General features: G+C 35.0%; 1 protein-coding gene across 7 annotated transcripts in view; it reads left to right on the top strand.

Moving 5' to 3' along the window:
* mark3b (MAP/microtubule affinity-regulating kinase 3b) overlaps positions 1-18,379 on the top strand; it is a gene marked incomplete at its 5' end in the record, with an annotated part of 61,084 nt that overhangs the window by 36,296 nt on the left and 6,409 nt on the right. For 3 of the 7 annotated variants that reach the window (XM_079375282.1, XM_079375281.1, XM_079375284.1), the window contains 11 exons: positions 459-524; positions 682-752; positions 3,720-3,776; positions 5,149-5,385; positions 5,768-5,887; positions 7,263-7,362; positions 9,423-9,535; positions 10,684-10,834; positions 10,911-11,122; positions 11,975-12,078; positions 16,309-16,578. In XM_079375282.1, the coding sequence (XP_079231408.1) occupies positions 459-524; positions 682-752; positions 3,720-3,776; positions 5,149-5,385; positions 5,768-5,887; positions 7,263-7,362; positions 9,423-9,535; positions 10,684-10,834; positions 10,911-11,122; positions 11,975-12,078; positions 16,309-16,578 (1,501 nt within the window). Of the gene's footprint in view, positions 1-458; positions 525-681; positions 753-3,719; positions 3,777-5,148; positions 5,386-5,767; positions 5,888-7,262; positions 7,363-9,422; positions 9,536-10,683; positions 10,835-10,910; positions 11,123-11,974; positions 12,079-14,654; positions 14,835-16,308; positions 16,579-17,453; positions 17,481-18,379 lie in introns of all 7 variants that reach the window. The other 4 variants (XM_079375280.1, XM_079375279.1, XM_079375277.1 and 1 more) reach the window with 3 other exon arrangements.

Genomic DNA, 18,379 nt, shown 5'->3' with positions numbered 1-18,379 from the left:
CGAAATCAAAAGAATAAAGCTAGCATCAATTAGTTAATTCATTATAGGTATTATGAACTAACAATGTGCAGTAGTTTAACTGCACTTATTAATCTAGGTCAATATTCATTTCTACTTTTACACAGTAATAATATTTCACAGTATTGCAATTTTACTGTATTCTATCTAGCTATCTATCAAAAAATTTATTTTTAGATCACTATATTGTTAAGGAAATGAACCTTATTATGAAGTGCATTGTAACATTATAATTGTCCAAAAAAAGTTATGACAGTGAGTTAATTAGTCCATAAGACTTGATGTTAGTAACCAAACGCTTTTGCTTTTGTGTTTTGCTGCATCCATGATGACTGTAATACAAGCAAAGGTTAATTTGGTGCACTCGAGTCGGAACAATAAAACCAGCAGGATAATGATAATTGATTTTCATGTTTCCTTTTCTCTGTCTCTTTCTACAGTAAAGCTGTTTGAGGTCATAGAAACAGAGAAGACACTTTATCTGGTGATGGAGTACGCCAGTGGTGGTGAGTTTGATGAAGCTAATGTGACACTGACTGCTCATGTCCTCCATATTATGTTATGTAATCTTGTACAACCGGCCCTATAAATCTGCATAATGAAGCATATGAAACCTCGTATGAGCGCTATATGATTCGCCATGTGCGTCTATTCTCTGCACAGGGGAAGTGTTTGACTACCTCGTAGCGCATGGACGAATGAAGGAGAAGGAGGCCAGAGCTAAATTTAGACAGGTACAGTACTGCAGTATACTCGATACAGCCCTGTCCCACCCTCTTGCTCTCACCCGGGCCGCCCTGCCCATTCACACGCCTCCTGGTTGCATTGGAAACAGCAAGCTGTGAGCTGCAATTGGGCGATGCTTATTTGATTGGCGGTTGATGGATCCTGTGGCAGCCACGTGAAGGGTTTCCCAGTGGGTCGAATGTGGCCCATATACATGACTTTTAGTTTGGGGTCATAAACTAAATATGGTTTGAACAGTTTAAGAACCTCTTGTGGAACACCACAAGTCCTCGTCAAAATGAATTTGCCGACATCGCAGCAGCAGTGCTCTGTTATGAGCATTTTGCCAAATCTTAGAATCTGGGAGTGTTTGAAATAGCATTTTTCAGTATGTTTGCTGTGGAGATACTAGACAACAATGCATTGCACTCCACTCGATTTCTATTGTGACCAAATAAATGTATCTATATTAACCACTATCTCCTTCTTATTTCACCTGACTTCCAAAAGTTAAGCCATTTTTACACAAAAATAAGTTTAGATTTTTTTTTGTGTTTATGATGATAACCTGATGCTATTTATTTGATTTTATTTTTACCTATACTGTGCAGTAAGCAGTATACTAGTATTCCATCCCAGTAATATTTCAGTAGCATTGAAATACTATTATAGTTTTTGTTAATATTTAGGTGAAGTTTTAGTCATTTTGTTGTTGTTTTGACTTTATTTAAAATGTCTATATAATTTTATTAAGTTTTATATTATGTAGTTAATTTATTTAGTTTTCTTAAAGTGAAATGGAGCGAAATTTTAGTTTTAGTTAGAACGATAGTATTTTTGTCAACAAAAATCTTAAATCTGTAGATTTAAAAAAATGGTGTTGTTGACAAATGTTTAAAATTATTTTTTAAATAATATTTTAATTTAATAATTTTAAAAAATTATTTAAAATCATACTTTTAAACGATGCTAGTCATGTCGGTGTCCTAGATTATTTAAGAATATTTAAGTTATTTTGTTTAATTATGATCACCATGTTAAGATCACTTGACCAGCCAAATGCTACTCCATTAATCTTAAAAATCCCACTATTATCATAAGCTAAATGTAATAACTGAATCATGGGTGACAAACATAAGCTTTTACTCTTGCTTGATGCTGTGATTACGCCAAAATGTGCCGTCAACAAAAAAGCTCCAGGTGTTGAGTGGAGTGAGAGAGCTGTAATGAGCCAGCCACCCACTGACAGCATCATTTGCTCCTTTTAATTACCCGAAGACCCCTTTCAACCTCCCTCCATCCCACTGCGACCCTACGGTCTAATGGATGAGGACGGTGGGTTTACCCGCAGCTGATGCAGACATCTGTAGTCATAGCGGTGGGGTCTCCCTCCCATCCTCCTCTCCTCCGTCTGAGCCCTGTGCTGCTGCTGTGGAGACAGCTTATCTGGGTCAGGCATGAAGCACCGCTGAGATTTCTGAGCGGAGCAGAAAAACCACCAGATTCTTCCACCAGCCGGAGAAAGAAATGGAAATCTGTCCCCGTATCTGATGTCTTGGACATAGATAGAGCTGCATGAATATTAAACAGTATCCAGAATGTTGTGCGTTTGAGAACGAGACGAGAAAATCCACAATTATTATGAGGTGTAATTTGAGAGGAATTACACATTAACAATATAAAAAGAAACATTAAAGGTCCTATTTTATAAAAGTAATGTTTTGCAGATCTGTAATTTGTACGTGTTGGTTTATTAAATATTTTCCCTTCTAAATCGGTGTAGAAAATACAGAAAAAGCCTGCAGATTTTCTCAGGATCTGTGTAATGAAATGGATGTTGCATCATGCGGAAGCAAATGTTGTTCATTTTCAAATGCAATTATAGAAATAATGTAATTGCAGGCATATTTGTCACCTGTGATCGTTTTTACTGCGAGAAGTGTCTAATGTGATAATCAAGATGATGTGAGGAGCGTTTAGTTGGTCAGACAAGCTTACACAAACGTTCAAGATTTTGGAGAATTCTCTCATTTTCACTTATCAAAAATTAACAAAAAAAAAAAAACATACATGGATGAATCCTTTACAATACCATCTGTCACATGCATTTAGAAAATAGATGGGGTGAGTTTTCATTTCATGTAGACATTTTGTGAAAGAATTCTCTTATATCTTTTGATTTATTTTAAAATGTAATTTATTCCTGAGATGCAAAGCTGAATCAACATTACTCCAGTTTTCAATGTCACATGATGCTTCAGAAATCATTCTAATATTCTGATTTGAAGAAATCTCAAGAAACATTTCTTATCATTATTGATGTTGAAAACTCAAAGTCATTTTAATGCATCCTTGCTCAATAGAAGTATTAATTTCTTTTCATACTCGTATTGAGCAGCATTCATTTAAAATAGAAACCTTTCTAATATGCTGGTTTGCCGCTCAGGAAACATTTCTTAGGATTATTATCAATGTTGAAAACAGCTGCTTCATATTTTTGTGGAAACGATACATTTATTTCTTTGATGGATTCTTTTAAAGTTTAAAAGAACAGCATTTATTTGAAATAGAATTAGTTTAGCAGATTCTAAATATTTTACTGTCACTTTAATGTATCCTTGCTAAATAGAAGTATTCGTTTCTCCACAAAAAAAAAACAACAACACTGACCCCAAATTTTGAAATAGAGTACACAAAATTTTGATTTGATACTATATTCTCACAGCCAGATTCTGATGGTTTGGCTGAGGAGTCAGTTTCAGCAAGTCTCTCTTTCTCCCCCCTCATTTATCATCCCGGACCATGTGTCAGAACCTCAGCACACATGCTCCCCCGCCCAATCAATGGCATTCTGGGAAAAGCGATGATGCCAGTTAATGTGGTGTATTGGCTGTTACACCACACCCTGTCTGTCGTCCAGTCAGTTCGGTCTCTCTCCACATTCTAAAACTCCTTTGTCTCCTTTTCTTCTTCAGATTGTATCGGCGGTTCAGTATTGCCATCAAAAACACATTGTCCACAGAGATCTCAAGGTAAGGTCATCTTTCTCTCCCAGCAAAACAAAAAGACTGAAATTATAGTTTCATCTTCCACCAGTACTGGTATTCTCTCAAAAGCCCTGCACGTAGATGCTTCTTTTGTACCAAGATGGTGCTTAAGTCAGTACTTTGGTACGGAGCGGTTGATTAAATCAAATTAGCGGCCATGTGTCTGAGCAGGACAGAACATGAGCAAGAGCCCCTGAAGATGCTGCTTCCTCTCTCCCATCTCCCTTACGTCTGCTTTCCCCCTCCAAGTCTCCATGCTCCATTACACACTTTGTTTCCAGACTGATGCTCTGTAAATGATGCATGAGGCCAGTGTCAGAGTGAAGCTGTCTAAATGACTCGTGTGAAGGAAGCCAGGTGGAAATGTGGGTCTTTTTTATTGGGTTATGTGCTGTCGCTTTCACTCTTTCTTCTTCTGTCTGTACCTGTCTGCTTAAAGGCATGTTAGTCAGGTAATAACTGTTAGGAGCATCTTAGAGAAATGATTTACATTAGGCATACAGTCAAGTGCTAAGTTTGGGATTCTGAATTGAATTTAAACCTGGAAATAATCAGTCGATTTTAGGATTTTTTTGGAACTAAATACATTATTTAAAAAAAAATAGATTTCAAGATCTCTGCTTATTAAATGCTCTTGGGTGAATAAAACTGATAGTAATAAATGTCCCTGTCACATTTCAAGCCAAAATAAAATAATTTTAGAACAAAGAATTATTTCCATTGCTTTTTTTTTTTTTTTGCTTTTTTAATTTTTATAACTCCAATTATTCTTTTTATTGTTTTATTTTTATATTCTCGTTACTGTGAGTATTAGTAACTTTTACTTATTTGTATTTATTTATTTACCAATCAGTCAGTATATAAATCTTAAATGTATATAAATTGAAGACAATACAAAAAGACTCTCTCTCTCTATCCATCTATCCATCTATCTATATATAATATATATATTTTATATCATAATTACATTTATAAAATTTCTTTTATTTATATATATATATATATATATATATATGTATATATGTATGTATATATGTACAGGTACGTATAATAAATGTAATTATTATTATTAAAATTATTATATAATATTAGTAAATTAAATAAATGCAAACCAAAAATGTAGTGGTCCCCAAAAAATATTATAATTTCATTATTATTTATTGTAATTGTTGTATTGTACAACATTATAACATTTAATTCATTATTTAAATTAAACATTAATTTATAATATTATATTAATATAAATTTTCATGTGATGAGATTATAAATTCCCTTTGCATTTCGTTAATCATCAACAAATGAAATATGCTTGAAAAAGGACTCTTTGTCTCACTCTTTCTCTTGTTCTCTCATGCAGGCAGAAAACCTCCTGCTGGATGCAGATATGAACATTAAGATCGCAGACTTCGGTTTCAGTAATGAATTCACTTTTGGGAACAAACTAGACACGTTTTGCGGCAGCCCTCCGTATGCGGCCCCTGAGCTTTTCCAAGGCAAAAAGTATGACGGGCCTGAGGTGGATGTGTGGAGTCTGGGGGTCATACTCTACACACTGGTCAGTGGATCACTGCCCTTTGATGGACAGAATCTAAAGGTTAGTGTGCGCAGCCCTGAAAGGTCACTTTTGCCATCCTAAACATTCACAGAGAGTCATACAACTGAGAAGCTGTGGATTTGTGTTGTGATTCATGAAAAATCCTGGGTGAAGTCAGTGATTTATTAAAGCAATAAGCCATATGAGGTTATGCTTTATAGTTGTTTTAAGCAAACCGCAAAGGAGAATGATAAAGTCATTGCATCGTGCAACATTTCGTGGCTCATTACTTTTAAAAAATAGTGGTAACAGTCAATAAAGACACTAAATAATTCAATAAAAATGCATTTAAAATGTGTCACAAGTGTGCATATATTGGCTATATGACTTCAGATCTCATCCGATCAGTTTTTACAGCCAAAATGACCTTTTTTACCTGCAGGAGCTCCGTGAGCGGGTGTTGAGGGGTAAATATCGAATTCCCTTCTACATGTCGACTGACTGTGAGAACCTCCTGAAACGCTTCCTGGTGCTGAACCCCGTCAAACGGGGAACACTTGAGGTGAGAAACTGCTGAAACTGTAAAGATACATAGCAGTTTACACAAATAGGGCCTATAATTGAAGTATGTATTGGTCAGTGAAAAGAGTTTTTTTTTTTTTTTTAATATAGTTGTTTTATTTATTTAATTTTAAGGGTTTTGTAATTGAATAAATAACATTTTAATTGATTTAGCCTCTTTACTATGTATGAAATGATATACAAAAAATAAAAAGTCTAGCTTGTGTAAATATGACAAATAAAAAATAAATAATAAATGCTGAAAATTATACAATTAAAAAACTGTAATGTTATAATTTAATTTAAATGTTGGTTAACGTTGTTTGTTTGATCACTTCTCATAAAATCTTCTAAAATCATTTTTCGCAAAAAAATCTAAATTACATATTTAAAATTTGAAATGTAATAAATAATAAAGTTAGTGTTTTAATTTAAATGTTAAATTATAGTCATTTACCAAAAAAACTGAGAATAATTGTTTAATTCTTTTCTACATTAATTTGGGTAGCAGGGTTAAATCGAAGGATTCACATATTAATAAATATCTGATGTGTTTAAAACTTTTCATAATGTCTTTTTAGTTTATGGTTAATTGAACATTTTCAGTAGGTCTTACAGAAAAAAAGAATTTATGCAGCTAATGTTTTAAAAAAAGAAATGGGGCCGCAGAGTGTACAGTGTTCATAGAAGGTGCCACCTTGATTAATGAAAACACATAAACCTCTCTTTCACATTCCCAATAAAAGCACACCCAAGCATGTCATCTCATCTCTTTCACCTTCATCACAACCTTTAGCCTGAGTGCACACTTTCATCACAGCATGCTTTCTCTTCCCAATTAATTTAACATGACACTCATTCCCAGACACATCCTGGCTGTTTTAAATTTAAGTCCTCACAGAGTCCCAGTGAAACAGTGCCTCCATTGTTTGGGGGCTTTATGCGCAGGTTATATACTGTTCACTTCACGGCCCATAATGCACATGCTGAATTATAGTCCTGTTGCAAGAAACTCCGAATGAAATGACGTCTGCTGATGAATAATTGAGGATTTGAGAGGCTCTGTGCACTCAAGCGTGTGTTATACCATAATATGTGGTCTTTTCATATGGGCCATTTTATTTAGCACTACATGTGATGAAATAATATACAAAATGATCAAATCTTGCCAGAACTTCAGAATCTAAAACCTCGACATTTACATTGCAAAAAACAAAAATCTGTTCCAGCTTTAGAGAACAGACTGTATTTTGTGTCAAGATTCTTCCAGTTGACCCACTAAAAAAAAAAAAAAAAAAAGTATTTTGTTTCCTGCATAATCATGCATATTTATGATAGCAGAACCTCTCACACAGCTCTGTGTATGTCTGTTTCAGCAAATCATGAAGGATCGATGGATCAACGCAGGCTGTGAGGAGGACGAGCTCAAGCCGTTTGTGGAGCCGGAGCTCGACATCTCGGATCAGAAGAGAATCGGTATGAGATCAGCATTCGTACATGCAATTATTTTTAGAAACAAAGTACTGTAGGACAGCGAGGGGGCTTCAAAGTCCAAAATGTGACTTTTACAAGTTTTTGTTATTTTTGTTCTGAGTACTGTAAGATTATTAACAATGAGATTACAGGTGCTTGTGCTAGTAAAGTTAATACCGCCGTCCTATGGCTACGTATTACTGGTGATCACGTTCCTTACTGCCATTTCCACAAAATAGTTTTGAATAAAAAAAGCAGAACTCGAATGAGAAACTTCCCAGTCAGACCAGATTTTTTTTTTTCAGAAATAAAGCAAACGGTCGTTAGTTTAAGGCAAAAAACATGATTAACGCAGGTATGTGAATGCAAAAGCTCTTAGCTACACAAACTTGATTTCATGCATCATTGAATTCTGGCAGACCACAGTTCTTAACATTGCAAGTGTATATTGCATTTTCAGCGATGCTATGACATGCATTAGTGTCAGTTGTTTTCTTCTACAATCAGTTTTTTTCTTTCAGGTCAACTACTGTCATGGTGGAGCAACAGTTTGAATAGAATCTTGCTGAGAAAGTTTGTTAAAGTTAGTGAAATTGTTCACAAGTTTGGGGTCGAGTTGTTTTTTTTTTCATGTTTTTGAAAGAAACCTCTTATGCTTACATTTACATTTATTCCTTTAGCTCACTTTTTTATCCAAAGCGACTTACAATTGCTATATATGTCAGAGGTCGCACGCCTCTGGAGCAACTAGGGGTTAAGTGTCTTGCTCAGGGACACATTGGTGTCTCACAGTGGATTCGAACCCGTGTCTCTCACACCAAAGGCATGTGTCTTATCCACTGCGCCATCACCACCCTTTATGCTTACCAAGGCTGCATTTATTTGATCAAAAATAAAGTAAAACAGTAATATTGTAAAATATTATTACAATTTAAAATAGCTATTTTTATTTGAATATATTTTAAAATGAATTTGTGATGCAAAGCTGAATATTCAGCATCATTACTCCATCCTTCAGTGTCACATGATGCTTCAGAAATCATTCTAATATGCTGATTTGCTACTGAAGAAACATTTCTTAGTGTTGAAAACAACTTTTTATCAGTTTAATGTATAAACCTATTTAATGAATAACAGTATTAATAAAATCTTACTGACCACAAGCATTTGAACAATAGTGTTCCTGAATAGTAATATCCAGTTGAATTGCACATTTAAAGGCAACTTAAAGTCACAGTGTAAGCTTTTGCATTTTTAGCTAGATAGACAAAACAGAGTCCAAATTTATAGACGTAATAAGAGCTTTCCCACCCGCTCATGATTTTATTGTTATTAGTGAGTTTTCGTGGGAGTGAGCCAGAGCTTTATGGTTTATGAAAGCCATTAAAGGAGATCCAAATATTTAGATGTTTTGGCTTTAGCGCATTGCGTAATGTCGTAAGAGTCGATCACCATTTGTTTTTTGCTCAGCAAAAGCTGTTAGTCTGGCATGCTTTCTTCAATGTGGCACTGATTGTGGTCGGTGTGCCTGTGGGTTTCAGCAGAGTGCAGGGGTCGATGGTATCTGAGGTCAGACGGGCCCTGTTCTTTCCACTGCTGCTGCTGCAGGCCTCTGCCTTTCAAACTATCCATTGATCACTAAGCCCCAGTTCTGTGTCCCGAAAAGCATTTGCAGCTAGTGCAGGAACAGCTCGATTGAGCCTAGGCCATCACATTTAGTCTAGCACGTGAAACTCTGACGACATTGAGAGTTGCTTAACTCTTTTTTCATAGTAAAGCTAAAAGGATTCCAGGAAATGCATGTAGCTCAGCTTTCAGCTACTCTGCTTTTTATTTATCAGTCAACAGAGTCAAGATGCACACGTTTTTATCAATCTACTAGGAAAAAGTTGTTTTTAAAAGGTATCACGTGTTTATTCCTGTGATGGCAAAAGCTGAATTTTCAGCAGCCATTACTCCAGTCTGTTGAGGCCTTTGGAAAAACTTGGAGGTCAACCAATTTTGACACTTAACCAGCTGGTAACAGTATCATACATTGACTGCTGGTATATGGTTTGTTGCAGATATCATGGTAGGAATGGGTTACTCAAGGGAGGAGATCCACGAATCTCTAACCAGGATGAAGTATGACGAAATCACGGCTACCTACCTGCTGCTAGGAAGGAAGTCCACTGAGGTGCGTTAGTTCACAATGATGTTTTAGAGCTGTTTGGTTGCAATGCACAGTTGGGGGTTAACGATCTAGCTAAATGAGAGTTCAAAAGTTTAGTATTTGGTAAGATTTTGGAATATTTTTTAAAAGTCTTTTATGTTCACCAAGACTGCATTTATTGGGGGAGAAAAATCTAAAAAAGTAAAAACTGCAATATTGTGAAATATTATTAATATTTTTCTTTTTTAGTTTATTTTAATATAAATTCTGTTGTGTTATATTTTATTTATAAATGTAATATATTCAAAAAATGTATTCCTGTTATGAAAAGCTGAATTTTCAGCATCATTACTCCAGTCTTCAGTGTCACATGATCCTTCAGAAATCATTCTAATATGCTGATTTGATATCATAGATGATTTTGCATATTTCTGTGGAAACCATGATCTATTTTTTCAAGATTATTTGATTGGTAGAAAGTCCAAAAGAACAGCATTTGAAATAGAAATATTTTGTTAAATGTCTTTACTGTCGCATTTGATCAATTTAATTCATCATTGCTAACTAAATATTACTTTTGAACTGTAGTGCGTCTGAGTAAGATATGTTAGTGTGATTTTACACCTATTCTCAGCCTCAAGGCACAAACCCGGCAAGTAATAAATATATACTCTTGCAACTATACATTTGCTTTGCTTGCAGATTTATAGTCTCTACCTTTGGAAATTTTAGGCACAAAATTTAACCATTTTTTCCTGGTGTATTTGACGTCATCTGTATAACTTGTCATGGAAATTGCTGTACCTTTATTTCATTGAGTTACCACTTAGTTGCACTCTGCTCTATTATTGTGGTGTCATCGATTTTAGATTTACCCACCCATAAAGGTCGGGTAGACAACCCTTTCCTGTCTAGGTAGACAGAATAAGCTGCAGTGTGGGCTAGTCTTTACCCAACGTCAAACCAACGTCTGGCTATATTTGACATCTGATTATGAATGTTACAGGCTTGTAGCATGTCAGCTGGTATTCTAAACCCATATTACAACCATATCAAACCAGATTAGCCAATTGCATTCACTCATTTCTCTCTGTGTCTACTAATCTATATATCCAGACATATAATGTTTCTGTCTCATGCAGTTTTTTTGATTTTGTTTTGTGTAATCACAGTTGGAGGTGAGTGATTCCAGCTCCAGCAGTAACCTCTCTTTGGCGAAGGCCAAACCCAACAGCGAGCACAATAATGGCCAGTCACCATCTCACCTCAAAGTCCAAAAGAACATCTCCTCCAACCAGAAACAGCGTCGTTTCAGTGACCAGGGTGAGCGTGCTTTTTTAGATTTTAAATAGTGCCGTGAGGTCTTTTTCTTTCTAATCTCCATTCCTCTCCTCTACAGCTGGTCCAACCATTCCCTCGGTGGGTTACCCCAAGAGAAGTCAGACCACTTCTGCAGAAAGTGACCATAAAGAGGAGGGCAGTGCACAGGCACGTAAGTCCAGCTCATCTGGAAGCCGTGGCATGGCTCCACCGAGCCCCATGCTGGGCAATGCCAACAACCCAAACAAGGCCGACATTCCTGACCGCAAAAAGAGCGCCGGTGCCCCTGGGGTAAGTTGGTACCACCCAAAATCTTTTGCATTGTCATTGTTTGTAAAAATAGAAAAAAAATAGATATGAAGAGAATCTAACAAATCTGAACCAGGGTTATTATATAGTCAATTACAACTTTAAATAAAAAAATACTTAATATAAAATCAGCCCTAGCTGAAATGCAATAAAATATAGAAAACTTTTATTTCAGCTACAGTAGTTTTCTCATTTTAAGTTACTTGATGTACTAAAATAACTATGAAAATAAAAATGAAAACATTTGAAAAAAATTATAAAAACAACTAAATTGCTAAAACTTGAATTCAAAATAGAAACTGTAATAGTATCTCAGTGATACTAAAGCATGGAGCAACAAGTTGCTTTTATAATCTGTTATTTTATTGTTTATAGTTATTTTATGAATCATTAAGATTAGTCATTCACCACATTTTTGTTAGTTTAATTAGGTAGATGTCAGGTAAACATGTCAGCTGTAAGAAATATAAATGTATTGTTTTTAATTTATCCTTATTTTGTTAAACCAAGATCTTTTAATCAGTGCTTTTTTCAGTTGAATCGTGAATAAAACTTCACTAGTGCACCCACAATAATAACAAGAAGCTTTGCTACTCTTAACATGAGTCTTTTTTTTAATTCTGTCAAGTTTATAGCAAAATTGAAATAATAAATATGGTTTTGATGCTATTTAATGCTTATTAAAGTGTTTCTTTTTTAACAATTTGGAGTAGAAACAATTCTATAATTAAAAAGTTGATATGCAATTTAAATGTTTATGTACAACTTTTAATTTGGTGTTTCATTTCAGTGCATCACTGATTAAGACTCGCACTATAATATGTATTCCTGCAGAGCAATTCTGTGTCCAGCGGTATGACCAGGAGAAACACATACGTGTGTAGTGAGAGGAACGCCACAGACCGCCACGCTGTTATCCAGAACGGCAAAGAGAACAGGTGAGTCTCTGAGACCTCTCATTTTTAGGTCAAAGGTTGTGAATCTCTATTTTCCCTTTCAACATTAACACCGGTTCACAGGAAACGCCACCGTGTTGCTCAAAACAATGATTGCGTCTTTTCATCCAGATATTTTCACAAAAACAGTTTTTCTCATCTACAGGTTTAGAAATGTTTGTGGAGCTTCATCTGGTTGTTTGTTTTTTTTTTCTCCGATGCAGTATTTGAAGATGGAGCTTTGGTTTAATACTTTACATTACATTACTTTATCATATAGACCTTAGACTGAATTGCTGAATGATACTGATGTAACTTCTAAGGCTGTATAGTTAATCATATTCAAATTGCGATATGGCCTGGTGTAAATGCTTATTGAATTACACTTCAGATACCAGTATTTGTCAAAATATTCTGAATATATTTAATAATAATATATAAATATTATATACAATTAAGTAAAAAAAAAAAAAAAAAGAATTATATATAATATCAGCAATTGTGCAGTCCCACTAACTATTTAGTTACTATTTATTACAGTGCTTATATTTTTCTAATGATGGTGTTGTCTAAGCATTCATGAATATATTGATGCAATTTCTGGGGGAAGATCTGTGGAAATACAGATGGAGAATGAGACATATATGGGCACGCCAGTACATAGTCCCTCCAGATTCATTTGGGATGTCTGCATTATACTTTTTGAGTTCACAAAGAGGCCTCTGTCCTGCTGACTCATGCCAATGACGTATCACAAAAAACAACGGCCAACCTAGCTGTGCCAGTCTGCCATGCTGAACAGCTTAGCTTTGCCATGCAGTCCACAGAGAGGGACAGAACATATGCCGAATCCCATATTAGGGATACACAGAAGTCAAAGTCACAGATTTGACTTGTCGTGTCATTTTCAAATCTTTATACACTACTGTTCAAAACTTTGGTTTGGAGATCCACAAAATATTAAGCAGCACAATTATTTTCAACATTTATAATAAGAACGAGCTGCAAATCAATATGTTAGAATGATTTCTGAAGAATCTATGACACTGAACACTGGAAAATTTAGCCGTGAATCATGGATATTTAAACCATATTAATATGTAAAATTGTAATCATATTTCGCAATATTACTGTTTTTACTGTATTTTTGATGTAGCCTTGGTGAGCATAGGAGGCTTAAAAAACATAAAATCTTACCAAACACAAACTTTTGAATAGTAGTGCACTTTTCTTTTCTTTTTTTCTTCTGGGGGAAAAAAAAAGTTTTAAGTTTTCCTTTTTTTTTTTGTCCATAAAATGAAAGTCAATGGGGTCCAGTGTTGTTTTGGGCCTGACTGACCTTCATTAAGTTTTATGTTCCACAGAAGAAGGGTGAGTAAATGATCCAGTTTGATTAAGTAAACTATCCTGTTAAGCTAGCCATTTTTTTTAATCAGAATCAGAAAGAGCTTTATTGTCTAATGTGTTCACACATACAAGGAATTTGTCTTGGTGTTAGGAGCTTCCGGTACAGAGAGTACAAACATAGTGCAAACATACATAAAGTTCAGGTAATAAAACACTAATATTAAAGAGAATATACAATAAATTATAAATAGTGCTGTCAAATGATTAATTGCGATTAATTGCATACAAAATAAAAGTTTTTGTTTGCATAATATATGTGCGTGTTCTGTTTATATGTATTATGTATAGGCTATATAAATACACGCACATACAGTATATACAATATTTTGAAAATATTTACATGGCTATATTTATATTCATATAATTTATATTATAAATAAATATATTTAATATATAAACATAACATTTTTCTTAAATATATACATGCATGTGTGTGTGTGTATTTATATATATATATACATAATAAATGTACACAGCACACACACATATATTATGTAAACAAAAAACATTTATTTTGGATGCGATTAATCGTTTGACAGCACTAATTATAAATAACAGTAGTAATAAAAATATACAGAAAAAGGAAAAATGTCCAGACAAAATTGTGAATGTGCATATGTGCTAAATACCGAAGAAGGTTTGTTGAGTTGTACACAGAATCTGTATACAGATGTCCAGTACTGAGGTGTTTTATGTGTTGTTCAGGTGGGATATGGCCTGGGGGGAAAAAACTGTTCTTGTGTCTGGCTGTTTGGTGCACAGTGCTCTGTAGCGTCAGCCAGAGGGCAACAGTTCAAAGAGAGAGTGGGCTGGGTGTGAGGGGTCCAGAGTGATTTTCTTAGCCCTTTTCCTCACTCTGGAGGTGTAAAGTTCTTGGATGCTGGGCAGAGGGGCACCGATAATCCTCTCCGCAGTCATGACTGTCCGTTGTAGTCTCTTGATGTCTGATTTTAAGGGGAGTTTACTTCAGACACACATTCACATAAACTAGTCAGTTTTGAACGACCAGTCGACCATCGTGATCCACCCGTAATGGTATCCTACTTTACTCGCTCTTTGTTTTCTTCTCTGCTCAAAGGTTTTTTTTTCTTTCTCATATACTCTGCTTTCTTCGTACATACTATATCTGATCCATCCCACTGCTGTTTATTTGCCTGCCTGCCATTGGCCAGCCTGAGCGAAATGTCGGGATGTGTCAGCACGAGTCCGACGGCGTATGCCGTTGCTCTCGCCAGCTCATCGGCTTCGGTCCGTCTGCGCCACCAAAAGGCCACGTCCCTCTCGGTCTCCGGACACACCTGCCGCACCACCTTGCCGCCCAACGACGGCACCTCTGATCTCTTCAGGCCCAAGTAAAGACAAGTTTAGCGTCTGTCTCTAATCTTAGCGTGTCTCTCCATCGCATTCCTCTCTAACGCCCTCTGACCTCTCTGCTGTCTGCGTCTTTGATTTTCCCGCCACCCTCGTCTCATCCCTATAGTGTCTCAACCAATCCACGAGGACTCGTCGTGGAGCTTCCGTTGCGTTTTAACGTTTGAGGATTTCCTGCATCTTCCCATTTAAACCGTTAACTAACTTCCTTGTGTCTAAACCCACTAATATAGTATATAAACTACATTAACCTAGTAAATAACTAGTGAAAGTACTGTTGAGATGTTTTAATATTATTTTGATTGTTATGGTGTTCAAGAAACAAGTGTGCAGATTCTGAATTTTGTTGAGCACAGATTGCTAGAGTTAAATTATGGTCAAGTCACACTTATAGATGTTAGTTAGTTTGAAATTTAATGTAACATTTACACTGTATGTCAGCTTAAATATTTCAAACTAACAAACCTATAGTAGTGACTTAGCCAGTCAAACATTTGTAGAATATGTTCATAATTAATGTGAGGAACTAAACCTGTGGTTACTCTGCAAGGAAACCTGTGTGAATTTGAAGAGAACTGACTACGTACATTGACTTCAAGAAAACACCGCTTTATTTAAAGCAATCACATAAATTAGTTCTGAGAAAAGGTCTAACTTCATTTGCTTGGTGATTTATTGTTTTGGCTTGATATTTTGTTATTTCTGTTGTAATATTTAAAGGGATAGTTGCTTATAGAGATTTTATTTCATTTTCAAAAAGGCAAATGTTGTTATCATTTCTCTGCTATTATTTATATACCGTTATAATATTTATTACCATTTTGAAATTATTTTTATATCGTCTTTTTTTTTTTTTTTTAGTAATTTTATTTGCTTTTTGTCATTTTTTTATTTAGCTTTAATTTATTTTTATTTTAGTTTTAATAAGTTATTTTAATTAAATGCCAAGGCAGCATCTTTCATTTTTGTTTAAGTATTTTTTCATCAAATATTTAAATTATTTTATTTCAGCTTTATTTCAGTTAGCAAAAATAATTTTGAATACTTTGTTTTAATTACTGCATCATTTACTCGTGTTATTTCAAACCCACATGACTTTCTTCTGCAGAACACAAAAGAAAATATTTTAAAGAGTGTTCAAATATTGACTTTGAAATATGAAATATTGAAATATTGCCCCAATGGCTTCTATTGTAAAGACAACACAAATTTTTTTAAATTATAATAATATTTCACAATATTATTATTTTTACATTTTTCAAAATATCTTCTGTTGTTTTCCACAGATAAAATAAATTCCAGGTTTAGAATGTACATGCTAATGATCGAATTGAAATTTTTAGGGTGGACTATCCCTTTAAGTGACCAAAACCACCTGGTTGTACCAGTGTAATCAGTGATGTTGGCCGATTTTCCTATTTCATCACATTGCGACCCTGATTGTTCTCTCTTCAGTACGAGCGCGGCTCAGACGAGTCAGCGGAACCCCGGTGCCTCCACCCACAGCATTAGTAGCGCGACTCCCCCGGACCGCCTGCGTTTCCCACGAGGCACGCTGAGCCGCAGCACTTTCCACGGAGGCCAGCTGAGGGAGCGACGCACGGCCACCGGTAACAGACCCCCAGCCTCTCCAACCTTATCACACGATGCCACGCCGCTCTCACAGTCCCGGAGCCGCGGGTCAACAAACCTCTTCACAAAGATCACATCCAAGCTCACGCGCAGGTAAACAAACGCTTCACCTTAATACAATTACAACAAGCCATTATTCCCTATGGAATTTGGTTTTCAGTGGAATAAGAATGGAGGAGTTAATTTGGAGTTTGGTAATTTGAAATAAACGAGGTTTAGAATGTAACAGTTAATGGAAACGTCTCCGCCAAGGAATAAAAAGTCATTTTAACTTTTTATCTCACAATTCTCATTTTTCTCAAAATTCTAAGTTTATATCTCACAATGTGGACTTTGTTTCTTGCATTTCTGAGAAAAGAAGTCAACATTTCGAGATATAGACTCACAATTCTTAATTATTTTTTTTATTCCGAATTTGCATTTCACAATTCTATTTTTCCCCCACAGAATTAAAAATAAAGGTAATTATGACTTCATTTCTCACAGTTCTGACTTTTCTCCTTGCATTTGTTCGTTTTTATCTTACAATTCTGACTTCTTCTCTCAGAATAGCAGGTTTTCATGTAAAAAAATCTAAAAATTGCGAGAAACAAAGTCAGAATTGGGAAATATAAACTATAAAATATAAAAAAAGTCAGAATTGTGAGCTTTAAAAGTCGCAATTACTTTTTTTATTATTCTGTGGTGGAAACAGGCTACCATAATAGTTTGATTAGTGCTTTGTTTTGAATGGATAAAGTGGTTTGTTAATTGAAAAAGCTATTATAGAGCAGCTATTATAAGCCTACTGAAAAATGTCACATAACATCCCATCACTGGATGTTGTGCAGCAGTTTTGGCATGTTAGAACTATTTACAACAACTCCAGATCAGTGTCAGTGGCATCAGATTGCCCTATATTTCCTCAAGAGACGATACATCAGCTCTAGATGTTGATCAGTGTCTTTGTTTTCTGTTTTCTTTTGTAGAAATATGTCATTCAGGTTTACCAAAAGGTAGGACCCTCGATGGGTTGTGTGCAGTTAATTAGCGCTGAAATATGAAGTTTAACGCTTAACCCTTGTGTGAAGACATTTTCAATTAATCGCTTGTCACTCACCTTTGACACACTGTCTCTTAATCGGAGTGCGACTGAGCATGCCTGAGACTTCTGCTGTTTTCTGATGAGCAGCTCCTGACAGATATTACTAATCACCCATGCATGCCTGTTCACAGGTTACAACTGAGCACAATAGATCCATTAGACTGCTTACAGTTTTAAACATTAGATCAAACATTTAACATTTTCCATTCACACCTTTTATCTTCAAGGAGGAAGGTTGTGTGTGTTTTGTACAGTTAGATGATAAGCTACAGCATTCAATAGTGGGAACATTAGTTCGATGATGGTATCCTTCAGTCAGCCATGAAGAATCAAAACCTCTGAAATGAAATAATGTTGTTTTTCCGCTTTAATTTTTTATGTAACTGAATAAAAACAACAGATCACGTTTAACCCTAAAATCTAAAGAAATTGGGAATTAATAATTTTTTGAATAAAAAGGGTAGTTTTTTATTTATTTATTTATTGAATGACATTTATTTTTATGACACATTTACAACATATTTTCCCTCAAAATTCTAATTACTATAATGCATCTGGAGTCTTGTAATACAATCATACATTATAATAAAAAATAATTTTAATTGTAATATAATGTTATAATATAATTTTAATTGTAGGTATTATAATATAGTAGTGATTAATTGCGATTAATTGCATCTAAAATCGATTAATCGCATCATTCTAGCTTTTGTTTACATAATATATGACCGCGTACTGTGTATATTTATCATGTTGTATATAAATACAAACACATGCATGTATATATTTAAGAAAAATGTTATGTTTATA

This window comes from Barbus barbus, assembly GCF_936440315.1.
Source record: "Barbus barbus genome assembly, chromosome: 24".
Taxonomy (NCBI): domain Eukaryota; kingdom Metazoa; phylum Chordata; class Actinopteri; order Cypriniformes; family Cyprinidae; genus Barbus; species Barbus barbus.
The sequence above is the reverse complement of the archived record's forward strand: the minus strand, read 5'-3'. Positions and strand labels throughout refer to the sequence as shown.